This window comes from Manis pentadactyla, chromosome 1 (assembly GCF_030020395.1).
Source record: "Manis pentadactyla isolate mManPen7 chromosome 1, mManPen7.hap1, whole genome shotgun sequence".
Lineage (NCBI taxonomy): Eukaryota > Metazoa > Chordata > Mammalia > Pholidota > Manidae > Manis > Manis pentadactyla.
This window is the reverse complement of record NC_080019.1, coordinates 233,218,568-233,246,235: the sequence shown is the minus strand read 5'-3', so window position 1 is coordinate 233,246,235 and position 27,668 is coordinate 233,218,568. Positions and strand designations below refer to the sequence as shown.

The 27,668-nt window shown below is 44.1% G+C and overlaps 1 protein-coding gene across 1 annotated transcript in view; it reads right to left on the bottom strand.

Annotated features, from left to right (window-relative positions):
• Positions 1-3,896: 3,896 nt before the first annotated feature.
• Positions 3,897-27,668, bottom strand: part of DCP1A (decapping mRNA 1A) — a 46,299-nt gene continuing 22,527 nt past the window's right edge. The window contains exons 4-10 of the mRNA XM_036878325.2: positions 27,015-27,081; positions 23,496-23,634; positions 18,556-18,669; positions 11,503-12,252; positions 9,680-9,745; positions 8,102-8,320; positions 3,897-7,800 (exon numbers count right to left, since the gene is read on the bottom strand). Coding sequence (XP_036734220.2) covers positions 7,720-7,800; positions 8,102-8,320; positions 9,680-9,745; positions 11,503-12,252; positions 18,556-18,669; positions 23,496-23,634; positions 27,015-27,081 — 1,436 coding nt within the window. The 3' untranslated portion in view covers positions 3,897-7,719. The remainder of the gene's footprint in view (positions 7,801-8,101; positions 8,321-9,679; positions 9,746-11,502; positions 12,253-18,555; positions 18,670-23,495; positions 23,635-27,014; positions 27,082-27,668) is intronic.

Genomic DNA, 27,668 nt, shown 5'->3' with positions numbered 1-27,668 from the left:
AAAATGTCATTGTTCAAGATTTAATGAGAATTCATTATAACAGAATTGATAAGGAAATCTGGTTATTTCTGTGATGCAAAATATTTAAAAATGACAACTGCAATTATGATAACATTATATCAGGACATATCAGACTTTAGGAATTTCATATCATTTCTGGAACACTTATAACATATACCTATGCAAGTACTACATAAAAGAAGCTTAATATTACTTCTTTAACATATCAAATTAGCCAAATTTATTTCCATTTTTGTAAAGAGAAAGAACAAATCTTTTGAGACGTTTCAGGGACCCTCTGGAGAATCCCAAAGTCAGTTGGAAGTCAAAAAGATTTCATTTAAAATTTGAGTTTTGGAAAGTTTGTCTAAAATATCAAAAGTTTTAAAACACTTGGTCAAAAAGGATCATCGTTACTGTGAAATAATAGTTACCGATTTAAACAAAGTGATAAAGATTTCACAGGTAAATCTGTTGAAAATTACACAGTTCTGAGCAAAACTTAGCTCTTTTAATATAAGAGTACTAGGTTTAAGTAATCAAATACTTGATAAAGACAGCAAACACAGAAATGATTTCAATAAAAATATCTCTGAAAAGGTAAAGAAAACACTCTTTGTAATTTATTAAAAGTGGATCCAACAATCCAAGAAAACTTGTCCTTTCATCAGATGAAAATGAGGGTTTCTAAAAGTATACTATTGATATTAAAGTTTATTTTCAAAAAAATCTGTTAAGTTCATCTAGTAGGACCGTGCATACAATTCCTTTCCACAAAACTTCTACAGCTTTGCTTTTTACATTCAGGTTTGTCCTATGTTTTTTCCTGTTTAAATGACCAGCCCCCCTTTAGAACAACATTGCTTTCTTTTTCTTCAACAACAACAAAAATACATCTCTATTCTTCATACTTTCTCTTACTGAAAACACACTTCCTACCTTCCCTTGCACGCAGAGAATGGCCTGTGCTTGCCACCAGTTCCCATGGATTCCGGAAAAGGATTGAACCAGCAGACCCCAACACTGGAGGCTCTGCATGGATGGGAAACCGCACACTGCCACTAATGGTTCTTCCATGGATCTTTGGACAGAATTAAGGGCTCGGAGTTTTCCACTCAAAAACCTGGGAGCTTCAAGTTGAGACTAGTGGCTCGGCTATGGGCAGAACCATCTGTCAGCTCAAGGTGACCTGACCTGCATTGGAAAGCCAATTAGATGAGGTGCTAGACACAGAGAGGAGCTTGGAACTGAGAGGAACTTACCCACAGCCCTCAGAAATGGACGGAATGACAGGGAACTCAAAGAGGGGTTCGTGGGGACCATACCTCTCTTACTGGTCCCTGAACGCCAGCAGAAGTTTGCTTCGGATCCCACTGCTGCCCAAAGTCTGTTAAGAAAACACAATTGAACGGAGTAAATTTGAAGATCTGGTTGGCTTTATTCAAGGCCTCAGGAATTAGGCAGATACCATGAAGCAAGGAGCTACAAGGAGGTGAACAGAGTGGGAGATTTTTATAGGCAGAAGGGGAAGGCCCCGGTAAGTCTTAAAGGAAAGGACCATTTCCGGCAAGGTTACCTTTCTTTTGGGAAGTGCAGGGGTCCGTTATGAAGATGACTGCACTAGAATTGATCAAGGAACTCCAGACTGATAGGCATAAAGTTGTTCGGGGGGGAGCAATGCTGCTGCCATTTCAAAATGCCCTTCAAAACTTTCCAGGGACCTAGGCTTTCTCCACAATCCACAAACCCAGGAAGAGGCAGCGTGAACAAGTTCGGCTCAACTCTTACCTCTCTGGCCCTCTTGCTGGGTGAGCTTGGACTGACTGCCTCAGGCAAATTACTCAATTACCAACTCCCTTCTCTGAAAAAGGAGGTAATGTGTGTCTCCCACGTGGTCAGGAGGGTGAAATTCACTCTGTTCGACAGTGACACGTCTCTATGTGCCACAATGTGTATAAAAGGGGCTTCCAGCAGTGCGGTTCCCACGGAGCCACAGACTGGTGGGAGAGACACCTGTGCGCATGGGTGTGTGTGTGTTACGTGCATGTGCCTGCATGTTTGTGCGTGGTGTGAAGCACAGTGTCTGGGACAGTAGAGCTGCTACCCACAGGTCCCAGCGTCAGAGGACAAGCAATAGCAGCGGCATGTGTCTGCTCCACCCTTTCCACCCTTCTTCCTCTGCCCTCTGGGAGACAGCCGGGGAGAAGCCAGGTAATCAGAGCGGCTGCACCCCCAGCCACTGCACCGGGCCCATCATTGAACTCCACTTTTCTGGGAGCATTAACGAACATCCTCACCATATTAGATTGCAAAACAGCTCTTTTTGTTTCCTTTCGGGCAGGAGCCCAGTGAGCCAGGGCCGGGGAGTGGACAGGGGGAGGAGCTGACTCCTAGGTGTGCAGGGCCCTGCACTGGCCCTTGGCAGGACAGCAGCCATCTTCTCGGTGGGGTGGGGAGAAGTATCAGAGTAAAGACCAGGGCTTCTCCTCAGGGCATTTTGAGAATTTGTGGTGTCATGCCCAAGTATTTATGTATTAAAATGGAACATTTCAATCTAAATTACTGTTAAATTTCTGCTTCATATCACAGTTAGGATATTATTTTAAAACGGTGGTGAAGGGATAAGTTAACATTCTCTGAGAATTCCAGGTCAGTTAAGTAAAGGGGGAATTACAAAGTATTTGCTTAAAAAGGGGGCAGGGTGCCTGCTGGGGTGGAGGCCCCTGGTGCAGACCACACATTAAGTGGGGCCTGTTGCCCACCCACCATCCCCAGAGTCCCCGTTCCTGTCCAGAGGGCCTGGTGAGGGCTTCTGTCAAAGATCAGGTATTAATCACATCTAACCTAGGAACCACGATCCAGAGTGAGTGAGTGAAAATGTTCCTAGAGACCACCCAGAAACCTAAGATCCCATCCTCTACTGCTCTTATTCAGGACCTGCTGATCTTAGTTTTCATGGAATTCCAATAACCCTCATTACTGGGCCTTCCATGTCATGACAGATGAAAAGCAGGTGACCCGTTCACTCTAGTTTTTAAAACGAGTGACTTAAGAAACTATACAAAATGATGTAGGATACTTTACCATGGAGGCAGCAGAGTCTAGACCAGCTCTCTGGCTTGCTTGGTGTCAGGTCCTTGCGCCGCCACAGGCCCGATGAGCTCCTCTGACACAGACCTCAGTCACTCTTGGCTTCGACTTTCTTCTCCTTAACACGGGTTATTGCAAAGAAGTGAACGAGCGCGTGGCATTAACAACCGGTGCTGTTGGCACAAGTCCTTGTACCGCGCGAGTTGGCATATGCTCTGCTCTGAGAACACAGGCAGATACAGCAGACATCTTAGGGAGAATTTCCTTTGGAGCCTGAACTGTTAACAATGTAAACTAAATTTCATTTGGAATACTAAAATGTTAGCAAGTAATAGCAAACATACATGATTAATCCGTTTTCTTCTTTAACTTTTTCTCTATTTCCCATAATGGTCCTATTTCACTTTCCTCCCTCCAATGACAGCTCCATACACGACTGGAGTGGACCTGGGAAATGACCAGGGCAGTCAAGTCCCCTGTAAAGCGGGGTCAGAACTCTACCCTCTGACTGGGGAAACCTGAGGAGTAAATGAAGTCCTGTGGATGTCCAGTCATGTTAAGTTCCACACTCACTGTTTATTACTGGGGAGGTGCTCATTTAATCAACAGACATGAGGACTCAGAGGCTTCAGAAACAAGATTCCGTGTGGCCTGTGACCCTGCTGGCTGGAAGTAGGGAGACAAGCCTTTCCTGTGCCAGTTTTGTCCCCGTGTCCCATTCCACCTCACCAGTTTGAGGCTCCAGCAAAGCGTAGCAACTCACTCCAAAGTCCTTATTTCTATAAATTAAATAAACACAATTAAAATTTAGTAGGTGCTAAAACTTGGTTTTGAACTTTTATTAAAAAAATATATTTGCAAACATATAAAATTTAGGATGAAAAATGCTCATTTGAAAACACATAATAACTTAATATTTGCAAACATACACAGATGGTACAAAATCCGTACCATTAAAAAAGTTAATGATGGAGTATCGCGCTTGGGGAACGAAAATCTTGCCGTGATTCCAGCGCTTCTCGCCCCTGCGTTTCAGGGAGCTGAGCGTCCGGCACACTGCAAGTTGTGAGAGCCACATGGCCAGAAGCAGTGATACAGAATAAAAAACCACTTCGAACAAATATTTTAAAAACATGTTTCTTCAGGAGTCGTACAGATAAAAGGGAAACACAATTCTGCATTTTCCCCACTCGAAGGGAGTGATATTGCATCTTAGCATTTTCGATGAAGATGTCAAATACAAAACCGAGTGAAACACTGCACACTCTTTCCTGCTGAATTTGCTGGAACAGGCTCCTTGAGGCCCTGGCCCACTCGGGGAAGTGTCATCAAACACAGCTTTTAAAAGCCCCTGCGTAAGTTTGCTTTACTTGTTCAATTTCAGTCACCTGAAAACACAGGGCACTACCAGTTTCAGAAAGTAGTTTGAATACAACTGAAGGAAATCACAGACATGTCAGAGAGAAACACATGCTCAGCAGCAAATATGCAGCAGGAACGCAGGACACTCGTCCCTGACACCCTGGTCTCACTCACAGGACAGCCGCCCGCTTGTGCCCGTGCCGCCTCATACCTCTGTCCCTACGTTTCGCCCAGAGTTACAGTATGATGGCCAATTTTGTTTTTAGGCAGTTAGGCACCTCTGATTTCATGTTGCATTATTAGTAATACAATGGCACAGCTATGGCCTCTACTACCAAAATGAGGACATTTCAAACTATTCTTTGGGGAGAATAATAAAGCTGTGTGGTTTAAAAATATTTACCTAGTGGAGGATCTCATGGGGTTTATAATTTTTACACAGAAACACAGAGAAAGAGCAATGCTTGACCTGCACGAAGTCTAAGCCTGCGTACCCTCTGGTGGCGAAGGACCGAGGCTGACTTGGGCTCTAAGGAACGCCCTCTGTGATCGCTACCCAAGAGCCTTCGAGTGAGCTGCACACATTCCCATGCGGATGCATGAACTGCATTTCCCGACGCTGACAGTCACTCGAAGACTTAGGATTCCAGGTCACACCCTACAAACCTCAGGAGAGATGCCCAATGAGGAGGGCCCTCTGCCCTGAAGGGCAGGGCCACCTGGGAGGGGCAGGAGTCCTCTCAAAGACACCACATCAACTGCTGACGAAACAGCAGCACCCCCCTCCCGGGGCTGGGGTTGGGGCACAGATACACACGGCAGCTTACATGTACATCCCCTGGAATCCACAAAACCTAGCAAGAAGCATCTGTTGTGGTGTCCATTCTGAGTCAACTAAGTTTTAAGAACAGGTTCCGGGGAAGTCAGTGCAGCAATGTAAACATGCACCTAAGCTAGCACACGGTGTGGAGAGTGCGCCCGCATGAGCAGGAAGGCCAAACCGCGACTTCCCGCTGGTCCCCGACCACAGCCTGTCAGGCCTGCCGGACTTCCCTAGGGACTCACTCTGGCCCCAACTTCTTGGTGACCATGACAGTGACTTCTGTCTTCTGCATTTGACAGATGCTCTGATATCTACATCTGGGAGCTGAAACAGGTTTATTACCCTTTTCAAGTCTCCACGACTAGGGCACTTGAAAGTCTACTGTTGCACCAAGAAGACCCATCAGAGATTCTCTTTACCGTCTGCCACATTCATTCCTTGGAGTCAAGGGTGAAAACGAGCCTGTCTGATTACAGACCTTCCACAGGATATTTTCTCTTAACTCCCTATCATACACACTCAAATCGTCATTTCAGCCCGCCTGTCTGCTCTAACTGCAACCCTCCCCCTCCACGCCCCCTGACTCTTTTGTCAGCAAAGCCCACTGAGACGGCACGGGAGGAGCAGCCAAACACCGAGCACAACCACTGAGGACGGTCACGGGGCTCCCTGGCCACCACCTCCACGTGCTGGCAACGCCCCGCATCTTCCCACGACTCTTTCCTGGGTGATGTGCGAGCAGTTCATTTTTGGTTGCTGAATTTATACTACCTTTGAAAAACAAACTATTCCTAGTGGAGTAAGAGAGCTTAAAAGCATCCCTGACCTATGCACAGTTCACAAATAACTAGGTAGAGAAGAGAAACAGGAGACACTAAGTGGAGAAGCAGAAAAGCTGCCCAGGAAGCAGGTTTAAATTAACAGAAGCCAATCAAACAGCATTCTTTATCCTGAAACACTAAGAACAAACCAAAACAAGTATGCAATTCACAAGTAATCCTGTAAAACCTCAGATAGAATAAATCTATGGACTTGTGATAAGTCACCAGTAAAGCTTACACAGCCATTCCCGAGGGTCCCCACCTCTGTCAGCGTTACTCACAGCAAATCCCTATGCTAGCTGGGTGGGCCTATCAGGTTTCCACCACGTCATTTAACAGTGCTCACAGTAAGCAGTGCATCTTAATTGGTTAAATACTACAAAATGACCTGTATCATAGAAACGAAGACACTTCCAAAGAATATCTTAAAATTACTATTGCTGACATAAATCAGAATCTACATTAAAATATTACTAATCCCCATTACATGCCATAAAAGAATAAATATAAATCATGGCAGATTAATAGCAGCGTAACAAAGCATCTGTACATATTTTCAATTTTCACACTTTGGGCTGCTAAAGTACTCACAGCCTAGGAATACATTGGTAAAGTTCTGACTTTCATTTTACTTTTAACTCCATATTCTACAATAAAGTAAGGGCAGTGTGAGTAGGAGCTCCCTTTCTGCATAGCTTTAGGACTGTTCTCAGCAGACTCGAGGAATGGAACCAGAATGGCTTTGTCAGGTTGGTCCCCTGGTCCTTTCATCAAAGTGTTACGGAAAACAATCAACAATGACTTCTCATTGTTTTAGACAGAAAAGGAAAATAAGGCCATGCTTCACACACAAACTTCACATTTTCAAAACCACTGGAGAGTTTAACTTACAGTGAAGACTTCTGATGGAATTTGGGCTTTCCCAGCCCCAGCCTTTGCCTCACAGGTGTGACATGCCTGCTCCCACATCACAGGCCCTGGCAGGGCCCCACCCAAATGCTATCACTGCCCTGGGAGCCCACTGCATGGCAGCACTAGGGACACTTAAAAACAATACACAATTAAGAAATTTCACAACTTTTATCGCCCAAATGGGGCATTCATATAAAATATTTCTCTTGAACGAATCAATCCTAATTTGCCAAGTTAAATTCTGATCCTTAAAACTCATAGCTAACTCTGCAGAGCTGACTTCTGTTCAGAACTTGACTATGAGCCTAAACAATGATCAGGTTTCTAGGGGAGGAAGGGCAGGCTGGGCTGAACTCTGCTGCAAGGCTGGTGACCTCTCTTCCCTAAGACCTTGAAAGTGAGAGCAAGCTGAAAATCAGACTCCTTATTTTACATACTTGCTCAGAGCTGAGGAAAACACCCACACAACTTAACACAATGGTCTTTTTTTTTTCTTTTGTCATAACAAAGGTCTGCTGGTGATGCTTCACAGTGAAACAATTCCATTATCACTGAGAACGTCACTTGAAAAACATTCGTAAGGAATGAGTCTCTTTCTCATAGGCTCAATTTCAAAATTCTTAAAACTCAATGTTCTGCTTAGAAGTTTCCATGATGAGGCCTATTTGTTTCTGAGGTCGACATTCTGCCTTCAGATTTACTCTGCTGCAGTCAGAGGCTGTGGTTGTCTTTATTCTTGGCCAGAACCTGCAAGTAGACTTCATGAAGTGTACTGAGGAAGCTGGAATCGTTCTGCAAGAGAGGGTAAGGTCACCTTCACCTCATTAGAACTTACTTCCTTGGTAACAGCTTAGGAAAAAGCTGTACAAATGATCTGTATAACTCATTACCCAAAGGACCCACCACCCGAAGACAACATGATTAGTACTTTGGAATTCACTCACTTGTTTTTTCCACCAGAAGTGCATACTCAGAAGAAAGAGACATGGCTCCTGTCTTGTCCTGGACTAGACTTTATGCACTGATTTCCCGAGAACATTTATTTTTAAATTAAAGAATAAAAATCCAAAGACTGAGTTGATGTCCTACATACCTTTATTAGATGTATTAACGTATCTTGGAGCTGAGACTTGCTGAGAATAATGGAAGGCTTTCTCTGATTTTCTGGTGTTCCAACAGGCAGAGGAGACGGGGAGCTCACTTTCCTCTCTGGGTCTATGGACCTTGTAACTGTCTGCTGGAAAACACTTGGGGACAGCAGCACTGAAGACACTGCCAAGGTGGCTGGAGCAGCCAGGGTGGGGCCTGCAGCCTGCGGGGGGACAATGGTCATTGTGCACCGAAGCATGCAAGAGAGCAGCCAGCCCAGGTGAACACTGAGGGCAGGTGCGGGCAGGGGGAGCCCAGAGAGCAGAGTCCAACACTAACCATTTGGGGTTCAGACAAACATTCAGTAGAAGCATCTGAGTATTTTAGTCTGTTACGAAGCTTGTTAGCTAAAGGACGAAGAGCCATTTATTGGAAGCCAAGTGCGATTTAGGGGAATATGATAAATAACAGCACAGTATGCACAATGAGAACAGTCCTATGAGGAATTAAAAATGTGAAGCTTTATCTGGGGAGCAGGGAAATGGTTGGAGGGCACAAGGGAACTTTCTGGGGTGATGGAAATGTACACGTCTTGACTATGTGATCACTTAAGGGATGTATGTGTGTTAAAACTCACATAACACCTGCATTTTACTATATGTAAAGTTTACTTCAATAAAAAAGGAAATTTTAAAAATCCAGTTTTATGAAGTACTAGTTTTGCTTATAGTGTTCAGTATATTTATTATATCATTACAGGTACCCAAGGTACAATTTCCTAAAGATAAGACTAAATCTACTTCCTTCCCCCATTTTGATGTGCTTGTAGGCTAATCATGGCTCACCATCGGAGTAAGCTACCCCAGGAATAATCGGTATTTTCACTAATTATCACATTTGATACAGTCAACAGAGATCCGTGTTTCTCTTTCTCCTGTCTGTAGCCTCCTCATTCACAAATAACAAAGAGCTTGCCACAGTTCTAAGGGTAAGTTTCTGAGGTCTGAGCCATTTAGTGTGTGTTTTTGTGCAATACCAGGCAGAGACTCCCACTGACCAGGAAGCGGACGGCTCCAGAAGAGACTGCTTACCAAGCCAGTCAGAAGTGGGCTTAGGGAACTCAGAGACTGGAGGAGAGGCAAATGGGAACGTGGAAGCTCAGCAACTGGAAACAAGTGTGCACTGAGCTCAAGGTTAGGAGATAAGTGTGGGGTGAGGACGACTTAAAAATGAGGCAGGGGAGAACAAGCATGGGACAGAGTGCGCAGGGAGGCGCTGCTGTTAGAGCAGAGGGAAGCCCGCCCAAGCACCGCAGCGTGCAGGGACTGTGAGCGGGGACACTGGCTCCTCCAGGGCAAAGATGTTTTCTCTGCATGGAAACCAGGCCGACGTGACGTGCTCTCGGCAGCCACCCCTCCTCAAACAGCGGGCGTGGGCCCTTCTGTACAGGTTGGGGGAGACACTATCACAGACAGAAAATGAGTTGAGGTCTTTAAGATGGGTCCAGGCCTGAAAGCTAAAACTTTTCACTCCAGTGACAATGTTTTACTTCACACCCAGGACTTAATTAGGGAATCCTTACCGGGATGGCACTAGGTAACACCTTGGGCTGGGCAAAGACTTCAGGATCCTGGTTTTGCTGCATAGACTGCAATGTTTAAAAAGAAAAGATGAACAGATGTAGTAAGTTTCAATGTGTATTTCCTAGTTACTGGGGAAAAAGTCCAGACAGGCAATAAGGAATAAGTCGGACATCAACTAGTTTCTACACTCCTGAGTGAAGAGGCTGACAGAACTCATGGCCAAGCAACCAGCAGCTGGACGGCAGAAGAGCCTCGAGAAGCCCTGCCCATAGCCCCGAGAAAGGGGGGTGCAGCACCACCAAGGCGTCTCTTACAAGAGCCAGGGACAGCCCGAGTGTGTTTTTGCTGCAGTCTGTAGAGAGCCAAGATCCTGGCAGCACAATACCCCTAGATAAGGGGATCTGGACTTTGGACAGTGGCACTGATGGCCTCATCCAGAGCCACACTTCCCCAGGCTAGGTTCTGTTCTCATTCCCTGGGAGGCAAAGAACTTCCTGCTCCAGCACCAATACACCAGAGCCCACTGGAGCCCCGGATCCTGAAATTCCGCCTAAGTAAAAGTGTACAGCACATAAGCGTCCCCTCAAGGAGGCGGGCTGCAGAGCAGGGCGCTGAGCCGGAGGCCAAGCTCGGGAGGTGGCGCTCAAGGCTGCTGGGTGCGCTTCCAGAGCAATGGGACCTCGGCAGCCCCTGCTTCAGAGCGTGGGCCACCCGTTAAACAGCACTCTCTCTTCCATGCTGCACAGAACTGCTGCCAACAATTCAGTGAAGTAATAAACAAGATACTAAGTTTCTTTTCTTTCTGTACAAATGGAAAAAAAATTCCACTAAGAGATAAAATACAATTACGATGATGGGCTCTTCTAGACCGCATGATTTGGTAAAATGTTAAGATTGGTGATCATCAGTATTAAAGGCACCCAACACCCAAGTGGAGGTTCTCCCACTTCAACTGTGAGCTGATCTTATTTGTAAACTCACCAACCTCATAAATCACTGAGGGACAAACCTCTTCTTCACACCCCACGCCCATCCATCAAGTCCCAACCAATCATACTTCTTAAGACAACCACTTGTCCACACTTACAAGTTCTGGGCCTTACTAGCTCAAGCCTGGGTAACTGCCCCGGCCTCTGTCCTCTCCTGTCCTGCCCAGCATGCCACCCTATGCTCAGAGCCCTTGACAGGTTCCTGGGGCGCTGACAGCAGGCCTCTTAACTTCTTAATGCAATTTAGAAAGTCCTGTGCCTCACCCACCGCCCACTCTTGTCCACAGCAGGCCCAGCCATGCCACAGTTCTCTAAGCTGGGGCCCAGGCCTCTGCTTCCCTGCTGCTAGGCGAGGTCTGGCCAGCTTCTCCTGAGCCTTCAGATTGCAGCTGCCTGTTTTACTGGGAAGCTTCCTCTGGCCTCACCCCCAAGTCTGGGGTGCTCCACAGCACCCCTCATGTGCCTGGCATGAGGCTCTCAGCGAGAGCACTGAGGGAGGTGGGGACCTGGGGACAGCTTGGGGTACGGAGGATCCATGGTCCTGAGTCAAATGAGGGCTGCTGTAACTGTCAGGCAAAAACAAAGAAAATACCCTAAAATGCATACATACTCTGATAAGAAAACACACATACTGTTTCTTAGCTTTTATCAGGAAGTGGAGCTGACTCAGCACCAATACCCCTTATCTGGCTGTCGGCTACATGGCTTCCTCCCACCTGTCCTCCGGCCCTGACACTGGGCAGCTCTCTCTTCCAAACGACCGCCCTGTGCCAGTCAGAAGCAAGGCCTCTGTGCTTCCCCCTGAACCCCAGCCATAGACCTCCCGCCCGTACCTGAAGGGGAACGAGCACCACGTTGCTCAGGGAGGCTGGGGCCCTTGCTGCCGCCGCCTTAGCGGGTGGCTCTGTAAAGCTCTCTGGCGTGGCCAGCCGGCCGGCTGCTGCCGAGAAGCTGGCTGCCAATGCACCCTTCCCAAGTGACTGTGTCTGTATTTGGTCATGCTGTGGGGTCAACCTGAGTTTCTGGAGAATATCGACACCTGGGAGGGAGGCACCAGCTGCGTTTGTCACGTTCAGTGGGGCCCTAAAGGGGCTCTGGCTGGTGGTCAGACTGGCAGGGCTGAGCTCTGGGACTGGCTGACTGAGGAGTGGAGACCTCTGTCGTGGCGTGGTCTTCACTGCCTGAATCATGGTGGTGTTTCGGGGTAAGCTGGGGGCAACCTGTGCTGCAGGAGCTTCTGCTGGCAGAGTGGGACTGAGCACAGGGCGCAGCGGGATCGTGTATCCTGGGGCCTGCTTGTCGTGGGCCTGTGTGATGGAGGCGGGAGTGATTAGCACCGGGGCGGGGACCTCAGGTTGGACTGAGTGGTGGGCAGCAGGGTGGACACTCAGGTTTTCTGACGGAGGGGCCCCTGCTGATGGCTCAAAGGAAAATGGTAGAAACGAGCTGGGCTCTTTCTGGGAGACATCTCCTGGCAGTTTCTCCACTTCTGAGTCCAGACCCACAGTGCTTGGCTGTTCCTTTGGCAGAGAGGTTCCAAATAATTCTTCCACGGTCAGATGTTTGTGTCCAGAAAGGGCAGACTGAAAGGCAAATCAAACCACCCAATGAAATCTCTTGCAAATCAAGTGTAACCAAACCTACCATCAATCAAAACAGTTTGCAGAAGCAAGGATGGACGAGGTCTGGAAATAAAGAAATGGAACGAGCTGAAGAAGTACTAGGGATCAAGGCCAAGGGGCATCTCGCCTCCCCAGGATGGAGGACAGAAATCTGCATTAGTGACAAAGGCTGACCAGGAAACTCTGCCTGTATTGTCACGGTCCTCGGCAACAAGTTAGGCATTGCACCTCAAGGACGGAGTCTCAAATACCAGAAAGTAAACGTAACCATTTTTATATGTAGTAGGCCCTTCTGCCTTCCAACTCCCAAACCACAGAAGCCTTAAGAAAAAACAAAGCATTTAGATCTGAAAATGTTAAATTTATAGATATTTTAGCATTTGGCTTATTGTTTTCCACTTGGAAGCTTCCTGCGCCTTCACTTCAAGCAGCATTGCCATACTCGTTTCGCCTTTCTGTGCTGAGCTCCCGTAGGGGGCCTGTCCTCTGCCCAGGGGCCCGGGGGCCACAGGGAGGAACCAGGAAGTCCTGCCCTGACAGCGAACGCTCCAGTGGGAGGCAAACCTAAGGGCTTTGAGGACACTAGCGGCCTCGACTTAGGGTTTTATTCTTAAAGTGTGTGGGCTATTTAGTTGTTCAGGTATGTTTACGTGGGGGAGAAATATTTCACTGTTTTCGATGCCTCTCCAAGTCTGCAAAGGCCTCAGGATACACTGCATCTGAAGTGATGATGACAGCACTATGGTGTGACTGCATTTCTATAGGAAAACAAGTGTTTTTTCCCAATGAAATGTTTGTTTCAGCCATTTGACAAATAATTACAGGTTTCCCCTGCTATCCAAAAGTAGAGTGTTTCTCCGAAATCTTTTAGAAGCAGAAATGCAGTAAAGTGAAGCAGTTTCCACTAATTTATATGGAAAACTTCTTGAGTGTTTCCAGACCCCCAAAAATAAGCTCTCTCAGGCTTTTCTGACACCTCAGGACACATCCTAACAGGCGCACAAAATAACGGCAGACACAGCACAGAAGCTCACAGATGCGGGTCGGGGCGCTGGCGGGGCGGTGCTGCGATGCTCGGTGTTCCTGGGGAAGATGTTAGTGCTGCCTTGCATGAAGCCTCAAGGGGCCGCTCGGGCTGCGTGGGATGTGCGGCCTCTGTGACAAACACTGGGTGCTGGTGTTGCCTTTGGCCTTTTTTGTTAAGAGGAAAATCTACTTTGGGTTTCTTTAGGTCGGCAAGACCAGGTGGCAAAGTAGCTGTGTGGACCCCCCAAGTGGTGCCTGCGCTGCCTTCCCAGGAGCAGGGCACCGTGCTGACGAGGAGAGGGGGCTCACTGGCAGCCCCCTGGGGAGGGCGCAGGGGCTCCCCTTTGGGAAGGAAGCCAGCAGCAGCCCTGAGGGTGCAGCAGGGTCTCTACGGGAAGGAGGGAAGTAGAGCAGGCCCGGGGACCGGCAGTGCAAGCATCCGCGGTAGGGGAAAAGGCAGAAGCCTCCCCCACCTGTAAAAACCACATTTTCCTACCAAACCATTTATCTTAGAAAATATTCAATAATGAGAATTCTACCAATATTAAAAAGATGACACATCTTGGCAAATTAATATGACAAGGGGCTTTGTTTAAGTGAAGAAAATTTTCAAAAATGGAAATTTCGGCCCCCATCCATCATGCCGGTGTGACAGGAAAACTATCTTGTCCCAACGCTTTCTCACATTTGAAGGGATTTTCAGATTCAGAATCTTCCTTCATACAAGGCAGCACTAACATCCGATTGTAAACTGTTGGTGTAAAAAAAGGCAAAATATTTTATATGTTTTAATTTCCTCACACTTTCACTTCTGAAAAAACTGTAGACCTAGTTTCAGCTCCCAGCTGTTAACTTGGAAAACTACAGTGTTTCCCTTTAGTTCCTTCATCTGAAAAAACGGGGGCAGTTGTGGTAATTACCTTATAAAGCTGTTGTGAAAATTAAATTCTTAACATAATGCCTGGTGCCCCCAAAACATTCAATAAACGGAAGCTGGCTATTCTTATCATTATATGCGCGCCATACAGATTTCACCACTATGATAAATCATTTGTTTGGACATGTTTTAAGGAGTATGAAATAATATGCTGAGATTAGAAGCTCAAGTCCTTCTGGAATATCACACCCCTACAGAGCAGAACAACAACACAAGCACTGGATGGCCTGGCAAGGCTGAGCCAGTACACATCACCCTGTAGTGCAAGGAGTCACTACAGTCACTGCTGTTTGTTTAAAACTCACTGGTAACACTTTAAATCTGTTCAATGTAATTCAAAATGGACGACGGCTTCTCACTTGGGGCAGATTCTCCCTGTCCCTGCCCAGGCCGGTAAGGTTCCACTTCCCAACTGAACAGTGATTTACTTACTTCGGATCTCTGGCATCATTAATGTCTACTGATAAAACAGCAGTAATCCTCCCACAACCTCTAAAAATTACGGTAATATATACATAACAAAAATTACCACTTCAGCCATATGTAAGTGTAAAATTCAGTGCAATACATTCACGTAACATTACTATTTCTAGAACTTTTTCATCAATGCAAACAGAAGCTCTGTACCCATTAAGTAATAATTTATCATCCTCTCTCCCTCCAGCCCCACTGCCCTGCCCACGGCCACTAGTATTCTTGATTCTACTCTGTTTCTATGAATTTGCCTATCCCAAGGACCTTGTGTAAGTGCAACTGTGTAGTACTGGATCCCCTGTTCCTGGCTTACTTCACTTAGTATAAGGTTTTCAAGGTTCATCCATGTTCTAGCATTTATCAGAATTCCATTCCTTTTTAAGGCTGAGTAATATTCCACTCTATGTATATATCACATCTCATTTACCCATTCAGGTGAGGTCTGACGTTTGGCTAGTTTCTATCTTTTGGCTACTGTAATTATGCAGCTAGAACACTAGTATAAAAGTATCTGTTAGTTCTTGTTTTAAAAATCTTGGGGTTGTGTGCCCAGGAATAGAATTGCTGGATCATATGGTAATTCTGTATTTAACTTTTTGAGCAACAGCCAAACTATTTTCCACAGCTGCCACACCATTTTACATTCCCAGCAAGGCAAGAGGGTTCCATTTCTCCAGATCCTTGCCGGCATTTTTTGGCCATTTTGTATATCTTATTCGTAGAGATGTCTAATCAAGTCCTTTGTCCATTTTTGAGTTAATTTCTTCTTATGACATTACATGTAAAACACAATGGTGAAGACTGCTTGGCAAAAGAGGTACTGAAAAATCACACTGGTTCTTATTCATTATGCAAATTTACGTGAAAAAAAAGTTGATTTTAACCACCATGTTCTGTCTTATACACACAGACATTAAGATATTCCTACATTGGAAAACAAAGACCATATTGGGGTTATTTTGCAGAAACTTTAGTCCTTCCCAGCAAGAATACTACTTTTATGTTGTAAGGGAAGGAGCAATGGAACAACAGGACATGCTGACACCTCACCATGAAATACACCTCAGGCTTCACAAACGGCCTGATCCAGGGGGCGATTTTCACCTGTCTAGTGGAATATAAAATCTACTTTAGAACAATTAAAATTATGCTCATTTACATTTGGTATGTTTTTAGACTTAAACTTAGGAAGAGATATTTCCATTGGTTGAAAATCTACTTTATATAAGAAAATGAAACTATATGGTAGAGCTCTGAACCCTGACCACAAAAGCAGCAAAGTGTCCACATTGTGCTGTGCCGCCTCCCTACACTGCTGCCAGGCCAGAAACTGGTTCTCACTTCCTCTGGAATAGGGTGTATGGTAAAGCATTAGGGTTCAGAGGTGCCTCACTAAGGAATAGATGAAGGTGCTGTGGCAGTACAAGTCATCCAGGCTGCATGCTCACTGCGAGGGACGCCCTATGTACCGTGCTTCACATGCAGGCACTCTACGAACTGGCCGGGGCATCGTTTGCTCCTCAGCACTAGATGGCAGTGTGAGTTGACAAACGTACCATCTGTGTGTAGGGGCCTGTTAGGGATTAAAGCTAATTTTTAGTCACACGGCTTCTGGGACATCCCTATCTCAGTATTTTATAAAATTTTGTCACTGTGGCCTATAAAGTGGATTCTATATGTGAAAAATGGAGTAACACCAGCATTGATCATATTAAAGGGTATAACTGAGAGCCCACTTGAATTGTGTCCATAGATCCATGACTGGTGTTTTTGTTGAAAGGCTGAGCACTACAGCTTGTCAGTCATCTTTCAATGGATGGTCTTTTACGGTTCTTACAGTATTGTCTGGTCTACTTCTTCATTTGGGTCTGACAGGAGCTCTGTGCGTTAGGCAGTACAAGAGTCCTCAGCTCCGTGATTCAGAAAGAAGAGAAGTGACTCACAATTCAATAAGGGGAAGTGACCGGCCCGCTGAGCACTCAAGGCTGATAAATCAGACCAGAGGGAAGCCAGGGAGCCTGCCTGCTCCTTCACTACCTGTCTTTTTCAAATTACATTAAAAAAAAATTAATTTTTACATAGCATTGCTTTTAATGTTTGACCTTTGGGATACTAAATTCAATTACATTAAAATGGAACACAGGAATGCAGTGCATTAAATCTGGTTTAAATTAATTTATCATCTAAATACCTAGAAACATTATAGATTCACTGCTGATGGGAATGTAGAATGGTAGAGTCTGGAAAACACTATGGGCAGTTCAATATTACACTAAACCGTGCAATTACCAAAAGACCCAGTATTTGCACTCTTGGGCATTTATTCCAGAGAAATGGAAGTTTATGTGTAAGAATCTATGCACAAAAGTTCATAGAAGCTTTATTCTTAATAGCCAAAAACTGAAAACAACCCCGCTGTCCCTCAATGGCGAATGCTTCAAAATGGTCTAACAAACTGTGGTCCTTCCACACCACGGACACCACTCAGCAATGAAAGGGAACAGGGCACTGGTACGCTCAGCAGTTTCAGAGTCTTCAGGAATCATGCTGAGTGAAGAAAGACAATCCTGAAGGTTATAGGTTGTGTGATTCCGTGTACATATCCTTGAAATGACAACCTGATAGACTGAGGACAGCTCAGTGGCTGCCAGGGGTTCAGGAGGGGGGAGAGGGAGGGAGAGTCTGTGGTAACAAAGAGGCAGCCCCGAGATCACGGTGATGGAGTCTTCCGGGTCTTGGCTGTGGAGGGGGATACACCAGGCTACGTGAGATAAAACTGCACTGAACACAGACACAAGGAGGAATAAAACCGAGGAAGCATGACTGGATGGGAAGACTGCATCAACATCCTGGCTGCCGCACTGCACTATATTTTGTAAGGGGTTAACAGTTGGGCAGTGGGTAAAGGGCACATGGGATCTTTCTATTATTTCTTACAATAGCATGTGAATCTACAATTATTTCAAAATTAAAAAGTTCAATTAAAAAACCATGGGTTTTACATGGTATCTGTTCCTTTATCAAGCCATCAGGTATGGAAAGAACAAATTCAGCCAACAAGTATCTTCAATGCTAGACGCCAGGAGATATGGCAGGGAGCAAGCCCCCCCCAACAGAGCACATGTTCTGGTGGGGAGGAGACACAGTGACTGAAGTCACAAACCACGGTAGCTGGGTGGAGGCTCAAGGAGAACACAACGTACAGCAGGACGGGCTGGGGAAGGACCGCTGTTTTAACACAGGGTGGTCAGAGAAGGCCTCACCTGGAGGCCACCTGAGGCCTGAAGGAAGAAAGGCAGTAAGCTGTGTCTGGAGGGGAGTATTCCAGGCAGGGAACAAGTGCAAAGGCCTGCCTGGAGGCGGGAGCAAGTCCGGCACACTTGTGGAAAGGCGAAGGAGCCGAAGACGTGGGGCCCAGTGAGTGAGGCAGAGGATGAGGTCAGGGCAAAGGGGGCTGGGTCAGGGAGGGTCCTGGGGGCCACTGTCGTGACCTTGGCTTCCGAGTCAGATGGGATGCCTTTGGAGAGTTTTAAGCAGAGGAATGCCATGATCTAACTCTCATTTACCAGGATTACTCTGGTTGCTGGGTTAAGTACAGGTGAAGGAGTGGTCAGGACAATTGGTAATCAGAGGAGACTACTGCAAACTCCAGACCAAAGACAGTTACGTGGACCCGGGGAAATGACACAAGTGGATGTCATTATGTTGCTGCCCATATGTGCCTTGACAGACTAATGACCAGTCAAGTCTGTGCTGCATTAAAATCCTTACAAAATGTCACTGTGTTTTGTTACCTTGGACAAAGCTAGGGCTTTAGCTGCACAAACCTTATCTTGTGACCCAGACGGCATCTCCTCTAGAGTCTCGGTGCTTCCCAGATTGCAGAGCTGAGTACTTGGCTGTAACCCAGGGCTGGGGATATTTGAGTCACCCATCTGATTCTTAAATTAAAAGAAAATATGTATCATGTGAAGAAGTTTGCTACTATTTGGCTCAAAAAACAGCATTCAAGGTTATTAGAAATGCTACTTCAAAAACAAGCAAAAAGTCTACCCAAATGATTTGCTTTGGACCTTCATGCAAGTAACTTACACAATAACATTTCTACAAAGTTGAGCACTTGACTTTAGTTAATAGCATTAGCTAAAATTGTTATTTTTATAATTTTAAGGAAATTTTAATGGAAATTTAAGGAAAAACCAGTAGCATTGCTTTATCACATACTTTTTCATTTTTTTTTAAAGTTAACATATGGTGAAATTAACTTTTTTTTTGGTATAATTCTATCTGTACTCATCACCACAATCATGGTATAAAATAGCTCTATCACTCCAAAAATCTCCCTGTGCCACCTCACTGCAGCCAGGCCCTCCAGCCACTCCTGGGTGTTAGTGATCTGTTCTCTGTCACTACAGTTTTGAGACTGTCATAAGAAATGCAGTCCTGCCTTCTTCCACTTGGTATCATGCCTTTGAGATTCATCCAAGCTGCCATATGGTCTAACAGTTCATTCTTTACTTTGCTGAGTAGTATTTCCCGGGGTGACTGCACTACCTGTGGCTTAACCATTCACTGACTGGAAGGTATCTGTGTTGTTTTTAGTTTTTGGTGATTACAAACACAGCTTCTATGAACATTCATGCACAGGTTTTCATGTGGACAAAAGCTTCATTTTTCAATACCTAGGAGTGGTATTCCTGGGTCATATGGCAAATATATTCTTCTTCTAAATTTTTATAATTTTATGTTTCACATTTTGTCTAGGATCCATTCTGAGTTGATATTTGTGTTAAGGTGTTACATTTAGTTTGGGGTCTTTTTTTTTTTTTTCCTATGGATGGCCAATTGTTTCTGAAACCATTTGTGGAACTCATTATATATTCTTAAAAATTAAAACAAAAAGGTCTCTAAACATCACCATCATAGATGACAAAACAGTCATAAAGTATTTAAAAATTCCTACATATAACACGAAGAATGAAAATATTTTTGTTCTTAAAGAGAATCCTAAAAAAGATCACTAATGGACATAGAATTTCAACTTTTTAGTTTAAGTTCTGTTTGGGCTACTTGAACCAGCATCAGGTGAGCATGACCGAAGTCAACACAGACGCTAGAAACAGACCACTCAGGAGACCAGATTTTAAAAGTCCCAAATTTCAGTCCAGAGACATGCATTTTCTTGATACCATACTATAAATATATATGTTTAGCACAGGATTTAGCACCTAAACAGTTAAATGAATGGCTAATATGCAGTTTTTCCTACTCAAATGACTTAATCCTTATGCTATTTCAGAATACCATTTACTCAGGGTCACCCATGTGAACAGAGGTGAACCAGTCTGTGAAAGCCTCTGAAATTGTCTTCTATTCCACCTTCATGTGCAGAACCACCATCCGCCTGAACCAAGGCACTCTAGAGAATGCTTGGCACTGAACTGGATTGGGGAAAAAATGAACTCAAAACACTGTTCATAACAAGTTGTTAGAAGGGATGAAATGTTCAGAGACCTTTTGAAATTGGGAGTTTTCACATAAAAACCCCTTCTTGTCATTTTTCAGAGAGAAGGAAGATAATCTGGCAACAAATGGCTGGAGTAGGGCTGCAACTGGCCCTCTGACACGGGGACGGGCTCTCCGTCCACGCCAGTTCCTCCAGCCTGTTCCAGGTATACTATGGCCCATGGTTTCTGGGGCGTTTGAGTGCAATACTTAACATGAGTTATGAGATAGGCTGTGCTTTAAACAGTCTCCAGAGCTTCAAATATGTTTTTCATACATGTGCAGGGCCATTCTTAGAAGGTTCTGAGTTTTCTTGCTAATGATAGCTTCCACTGTTAGTAAGGATTGGGGGGATGAAATCACAGATTTTCTGGAAAGTCACTTCATAACATTTGGTAAAAACCTTAAAAATGTCAAAATCCCTTCAACTACCAATTTCATTAGAAAATGCTGTACATGAAGACTTGGCTACAAGGAAATATTTGAGTTCTTAATGGAATTTAAAAAATCTACAATATTGTTTATATAAGACACAGAAGGAGAATACCAGCATTAACATCACATGTCTTTTTTCAAAAACTTTTCATTCTACCAAATGAAATCCCACAGGGACCCCCTGTGAGATAAATAGTTACTGTCACAAAAAGACAATGTTCTTTGGAAAAAAACAGATCACAAGAGGTAATAAAAACTAGTTTCAAAAACTAGCTAATAAATGAATGCACACAAAGATACCACATACAGTGGGACACATTTGTAGATATTTCTGGAAGGATGTATTAGCAGTGATTATATTTAGGTAGTGGAATTATGTTTTTCTTTTACTGTAAATTTTAAATATAAAGTTATCTAAATTAGTATGTACTGCTTATAGAATAAGAAAAATAATGATGTTCCTATTTTTTTTTTAAGAACAAACACTCTGGGTCAAAAACAGTTTTTTTTTTTTTTTTTTTTTTTTGGTAATTAAACTAAACAAACAAACGGCCCCTAACAAAATCAAGGATTTCATCCTGTGGCTAGAAGCAACTCAGAATGAGCCAATAGCTATTTTTCTTTACATTAAAAGTAAGGAAGTTGGTTAAAGCAAACTACAGGACCTGCGGAGAAAATGTTTTTCATAGAGAGTTTTTATTTTCAAGGTTCTTCACTCAGAAGTGTGGACTTTCATTTACTGTATCATACCAGTAGAGAGGGGAGACTTGGAACTGGGATTGAACCCCATCACTGAGGCTAGGCTGGGACCCCTGCCCTTGACTCTGCAGTCTTGCAAATCTCCATCGAAAGACAAACAAAGGGGCCCTCTGGAGCCCTGCGGCAGCTGAGGGGGGCCCATCCAAACATGAAGAACGGATTCACGGTCACTGCTCCTGTCAGCCCCGTTTGGTTAGATGATAGGGAGGTGCCGACAAGACACAAACTGTTGATTAAGGAAGCCCCACTTATTCCTGGATGGTTTTCAAAAACAGAGAGAACATATTAAATTAAATATCAAAGATTTAACTAGATACTCAACGGCTTGGCTTTTATCCACCCACGGAAAACATTTTATTGATTACATACTGTTGAAGAATTTTCTTCCCAACGGCAATTACTGTCTCTCTACAGTCTTACTCTTGCAATGGGTAGTAACTAAAAATCTTGTCAGATTTTTAGATTGCCTGCTGGACTTGGAGTTCCTTTATAGCTTTGTGTACAAAAATAAGGCTTTAGTTCCTTCTTTCTTTCTGGGGTTGTTGCTTCTCTGCCTGAGGAGTGTCTCTACTGCATAGACCTGTGCTTTCTCTCCCATGACACCTGATTCAGCCATTGCTAGGAACAAGTGACAGAGTCTCAGACTTATTAGTTACCTGCTATGAGAACACAGAACGGCCTCTATAAAAACAGAACAAGGCACCTGTATAAACCCAATCTCAGTAAGGATATGAGATGGGACTTTGGGGTTATAAGGTAACCTAAAAGTTCAGAAAATTACTGAGATTTACTCTCATCTTGTTTCCTAAGAATCAGTGAATTCATTACAGAGATGACTGCTTTCTCTATATTAATTCTCACAGATCCATAAATCCCTCCTAATTCTCTGAGAAGTTGAGGAATTGGGTACAACTTGAAACTTGACATGCGCTCTAACATACACTTCACTGTCCAGGAGTGGGACCTCCCTTAGTGCTTGAATGTAGGTTTATAGCAATTTATGGCGAATATGGCTCTTTATTTTTAATTAGAGGGAATTACCTTCCAGAGCATACATGGAAAAAAGGTCCTGAAGTCAAATCAGCCTGGGTGTTGGTGTCACCATTTCCTTCACTGAGGGACCTCTCACAGTTTTGAAAGATAAAGCCCAAGATGGGGAGCAGGAGCCATTCGAACAGTTTCCTTAACCCATGTGACCAATAGGAATCTTTTCTCAAGGATCTCCTGGTAGATTTTTCTAAAATCTATCTATGCAGAGGCTGGTACTAGAGAGAAGCGTGTACGAAAGGTGGTCGTTAAGAGTTCCTTGAACTTACGGTGCAATGAGGATTAAACCAGAAGCAAGAAAAGCATGCAACCCAGTGTGAGCAAGTAAGGGGACAAGAATAATTCTGCTGAGACAAAGTGCAGCAGCAGACACCTGCAGTGTCACTCCAGTGAAGCGCTGATGTGAAGTGAACAGCCACCAGGCTGGAAGACTCCTGAGGAGAAGTCCACTGACTGGCATACAGCGAACAGCGCATACACAGTATGTAATGAGTAACAGTGCCCCACAACTTCGACTGTACTCAACTTAGGGGAGAGTACGTAATCAGTTCACTTTTAAACTGAAACATAAAACAGAAAGAAAAAAACTGAATTCTAGCAAAGCCTCTCGGATAAATTCCAAATGATGATTAACGAAGGCTGTGTACTCCCCACCGACTGCAGACTGTGATACGCCTTTTGTATTACGGGCACATTATCAGAGTACTTTTCAAAGCCTGCATAAACTCTGAAGACCTAGCAGAGACTGCAGGTATCAAGAGGCCTGAAGCTTTTCCAGAACTACCTGCACTGCAAAACCATTTTCTCCAACAGTAAGTTACAGTAATAGAAAAAGAGCACTTAAGATTTTCATGCCAAGTCCAGGCCTCTGAGGTAAGCAAACTTCTTTCCTTATCTTTAAGGCTAAGACCTGTAAGACATGTTTTCTTTCTGAGCCAACTTCTCCTGCTGGCCGTGGAGGTGGCTGCCCTGGGGGTCTCCTCTGCCTGCCCTGGTCCTCCCAGTCAGCATGCAGCCTCACCCTCTCATACTCATCCTTGGCTCTGCTTAGCATCTCCAGGATGTCGATGGGCCTCTGGTCACTGCAGCCGTTGGCCTGGCTGGGACTCTGCTTGTCCTGAGCAGCTTGCTGGGACCGCCGCGTCTCCTCTTGTACCACACTGCAGGGGAGAGCCAGGTTTTAGAAAGACTTCTTTAGACACAATCTGACCCCAGAATGCCTTAGGTGTCCATTTCCAAGGATATGGAAAGAATGTCATATGATCACAGTCATCACAGTCTTTGCAATGCAAAACACAGAGCTTAGGTCACTTCATCCCAGGGATATATGACTAACTACTTCACCTCGTCCACAGCAATGCCAAGCAATATATTCCACTGTTAGGACAAAATAAAGAATTCCTTTCTAGAGTTGGTGGAAGTAGGTATAGTACAAACTCTACTAAATGCTCTTTCTTTTTTAATGAAGTATCTCAAAATCAGTCAAACTAACTTGTAAAGTAAATCTGAAAATGGACACTGTCACCAAGATAAAGGCTGCAGAGCTGAACCACCCACTGGGGAGTCTCTGTTGACACTAGGCTGGTAGGGAGAAAGCCAGGGAAGGTCTCAGTGCACCTCCAAGTCCATGACAGCACTACAAGCAAACAGAGGGTCTCCCTTATTCTCGCCTTACAGACCACTGACTGAGTGACTGAGGGCAGGGTGATTGTGGCCATGTTCTTTATTTTGACTGGTGCTGCTTAAGCTAATGCTGCACTTGGAAATACAGAAAGCAAGGGAAGTCGAGGGGTAAGATGGCCTCTGATAGGGCTGGGGTCTTCAAATCCATTTGTGGAATTTCATTTCTTAAAGACATCCTCGCCCCCACATGTAAAGGTCAGCAGCAAACTATAGCAACATGTTAGGAACTGAAAGCTAGGTGGTAAGCACATGGAGAGTTTATTTATTTTTCTTATATACATCTTCAAGCTCGAAATGAAAGTAATAAATAAGGCAACTAATCTTTTTTTTCTTGTTAAGATTCATTCAGGTTCCACTGTCAACTGTTAACGAACAGGCCTACCTGCCATGGGATATTATGGGCAGAGTCACAACTTGGTAATTTCATTAACTGAGAACTTACCAGGCAGTGACAGTGACAGGTAATAAAACAATTCAGCAGCAAAAGGTTTGCTTTTATGGAGTAAGAGAAGCATGACAAGAACAGGCCGCCCAGTGTCAGTTCCCTGCTATTAGCAGCCTGCCCAGGAGCTCCCGCTAGTGTGTGTGGGTGGTTCTTTCATTTGAAGACACTAAATTAAACAATATTAAACAGATCTTTGTCTAAAAAAGCATAATCATCTTGAGTTTTTAACATGCTAAAATGTATCACAATTTCCCAAGAAGGGTGGGTTTACAGATTCCCCCAAATCTATTTGACCATAGAATCTTCTCCTGAGGCAGGATTCCTGTTTGGCAAATGCTGCTTTAAGGTCATGTTTTGTTTATCTAGATTCTCACAGCTCTTAATAGGATTATTTTTCTAAAACAAATGTAGAATCATGGTCTTTATAGTAGACTGAAAGACAAGGCTGGCCTATGATGAGGATCAGACCAATTAAAATAAATACTGTTTCTTTTATATACCCATAGTGGTAATCAACTCTTGGAGAAGAAATTTTCCATTAAAGGTACTCCTTTAATAATCAGAAAATGAAGAGCATTATTTAAAACAGCTCATTCTTGCCCACTCAGTTACAGGGCACGCCAGCCTGACTCCACCTTCAGCAAGGACTCTGGAGGCACAGTCTGTTTCTACCTACCGCCTGCCCTGCCGTTGCTTACCTCTTGTGGCCTGGATGGCACCTGTGACTGGAGTTCAAAAGACCATTCCTAATAATCGCCACTGTTCACCCACGAAGCAGGCCACCTTCCAAAGCTCTCCTCTGCCGACAGCAGAAGCTGTCAGGGTGGCACGGGAGAGACCCTGCCAAACCCCCTCTTCCATGTCAAATGCTGCAAAGAGCGAACTTGCTTTTCTCCCTTCCTCTCGAATCCCAAATATGTCACTGAGACTGCTTGTAAGATGAGGAATAACGTTTACTTCCATGAGTTCTCCGAATTTTATACTCCATGTAGGCAACCATTCATCAAGTTTTTATTGTTAAAAACCATTTCTGGCAGTCTGGATTTTCTCTACGAGAATATTTTCCAAGTTTAGTGGGCTTTCAACTTTGCCACTGACCAAACAGAATTTCCAAATTTAGGTGCAGTACAGATCTAGAGGTCTGTTTGCTCTACTATATAGCTCCTCAGTTTTTATAAACATCTTTTGGAATTAACCAATTTCTTGGAGAATCTTTATTATATTGCAGTTGTCAAAACAGTGACGGAAAGAACAAAATGTAACAGAATGGGGACTGACAGGCAGTTAATTAGACCCACAATATGCCAAAAGGAATGGTACCTGTATGTCTGGTTAGCAGAGGTGATAACCTGAAATGTAGCAAATAGAGTCTGTACACAGGCAAAGTTGGAGCTAAGAAAGATAAAGTGGTCTTTTTTATCTTTGGTGACCAGAACGCCATTTATCACGAAGTTGATGTTAACATATAAGGTATTCTCTTCAGCCAGAAATAGGCCAGACACTTGAAAACTCACTGCCAACAGTTTCACGAGGGCATACTCTAATCGCTTTCAATCCTCCCCTGCTTCTGAAAACAGGCTGAGAGCTGAAGCGAATGTGTGTCTCTTCTGGACATTTCTAGTGAAAGAACCACGAACCCTCTTCCCTCTCGGCTTTCCATTTCTACTTCCTCACCCTACTTCTGGGTTCAGTACAGTATTTTCTGCTTCTTTTATCATCTGAAGTCTTACATTAGGGGTGCCTCTTGCCCTAATAGGGAAAAAGTTCAAAATGGTCCCCTATGAATAGCTGTTACAGTTAAAAAAGCCAGATTCACTCAGGGACCAAAAGCTCTCATTCTGCCGGAAAAAGTCTGTACATTCTTATATTCCAAAGCTCAGATATTTAAGAAAAATATTACCACCACCACTTGTTGGTGGAAATCTGGACAGAACCTCAACCAGACCCACGGCATGCATGGTTAGACTGTGCACTGGAGGTAGGAGCCACTGTCTGGGGCGAGGCAGTTTTGGGCCCTGACCACATGCATAACAGGCAGCTCTGGTTACGTCATGGCCTGTCACTAGTAACACTATAGAGACTATTTAATACACTGGAAAAATGCTGCTGACAGAAAAGCAGGATGTAGAGTATGATTCTGTTTGTGTAGAAACAATCATACACTTCAACCTAGTGGACATATAAAGACTGGAAGGAAATGGACAAAATACTATCCAGGAGAAGTAGGATTATAGGTTATTTTAGATTTCTTTAAGCTTTTCTGCCTTTTCCAAATCTTGACAATAAACAGGAAACTAGGGTGGGAATACATGAGTTAGTAGACTCCAGTAACAAAGAGAAGTAAAGGCAAAAGTCATTTTTTTATCTCTCGTATATCATTAATTAAATCTACTGAGTGATATAAATACTTACTCGGCCATAAGCTTGGCTATGCGGTGACAGTCATTCTTGTCATAAAACCAGATGCTGTATATTGACACTTGAAAAACAAAGGAAAAAAATATGAGGGGAAATGAGATTTCAATGTTCAGGTGAATGTAATATGTATTATTACTACAGAATGTCACAGAATGTACCAACAGATCCTCAAAGTGCTAACAGTTCCTCTAAAGAAAAAGAGGTCTCTCCCCAAAACTCTTTAATAATATTCAAATGAAAATTACAAAAATATTTGGTTTTAGACATTATTACCAGATCTCATTGAGCCTAAGATGCCACTAAATGCAAGATGCACCGTTATTTCTTGCATTATCAAGAAAGTAAAATGCTGCCAATTAAACTAAGAATCAACATTGATTCCAAACTGATAGTTACAGGTGGGGGGAAAAGTGTCTTAACTATTGAAAACTGAGTTCTCTGCTAACTGAACACCAGAAACTTTACGGTTAAAATATAGAATTAAATTATGCTTCAGTAATAACAAAGCTTTAAAAACAAATGCCACCTTCAGATACATCCTATGATCAACTCCATTCACATATGAAATGCAAGTGCTGGGGCTAAGCTCAGCCTATCACACTTCTTTCCCCATCTTTTTCATTGCTTGGATGTCAATCAGTACACAGA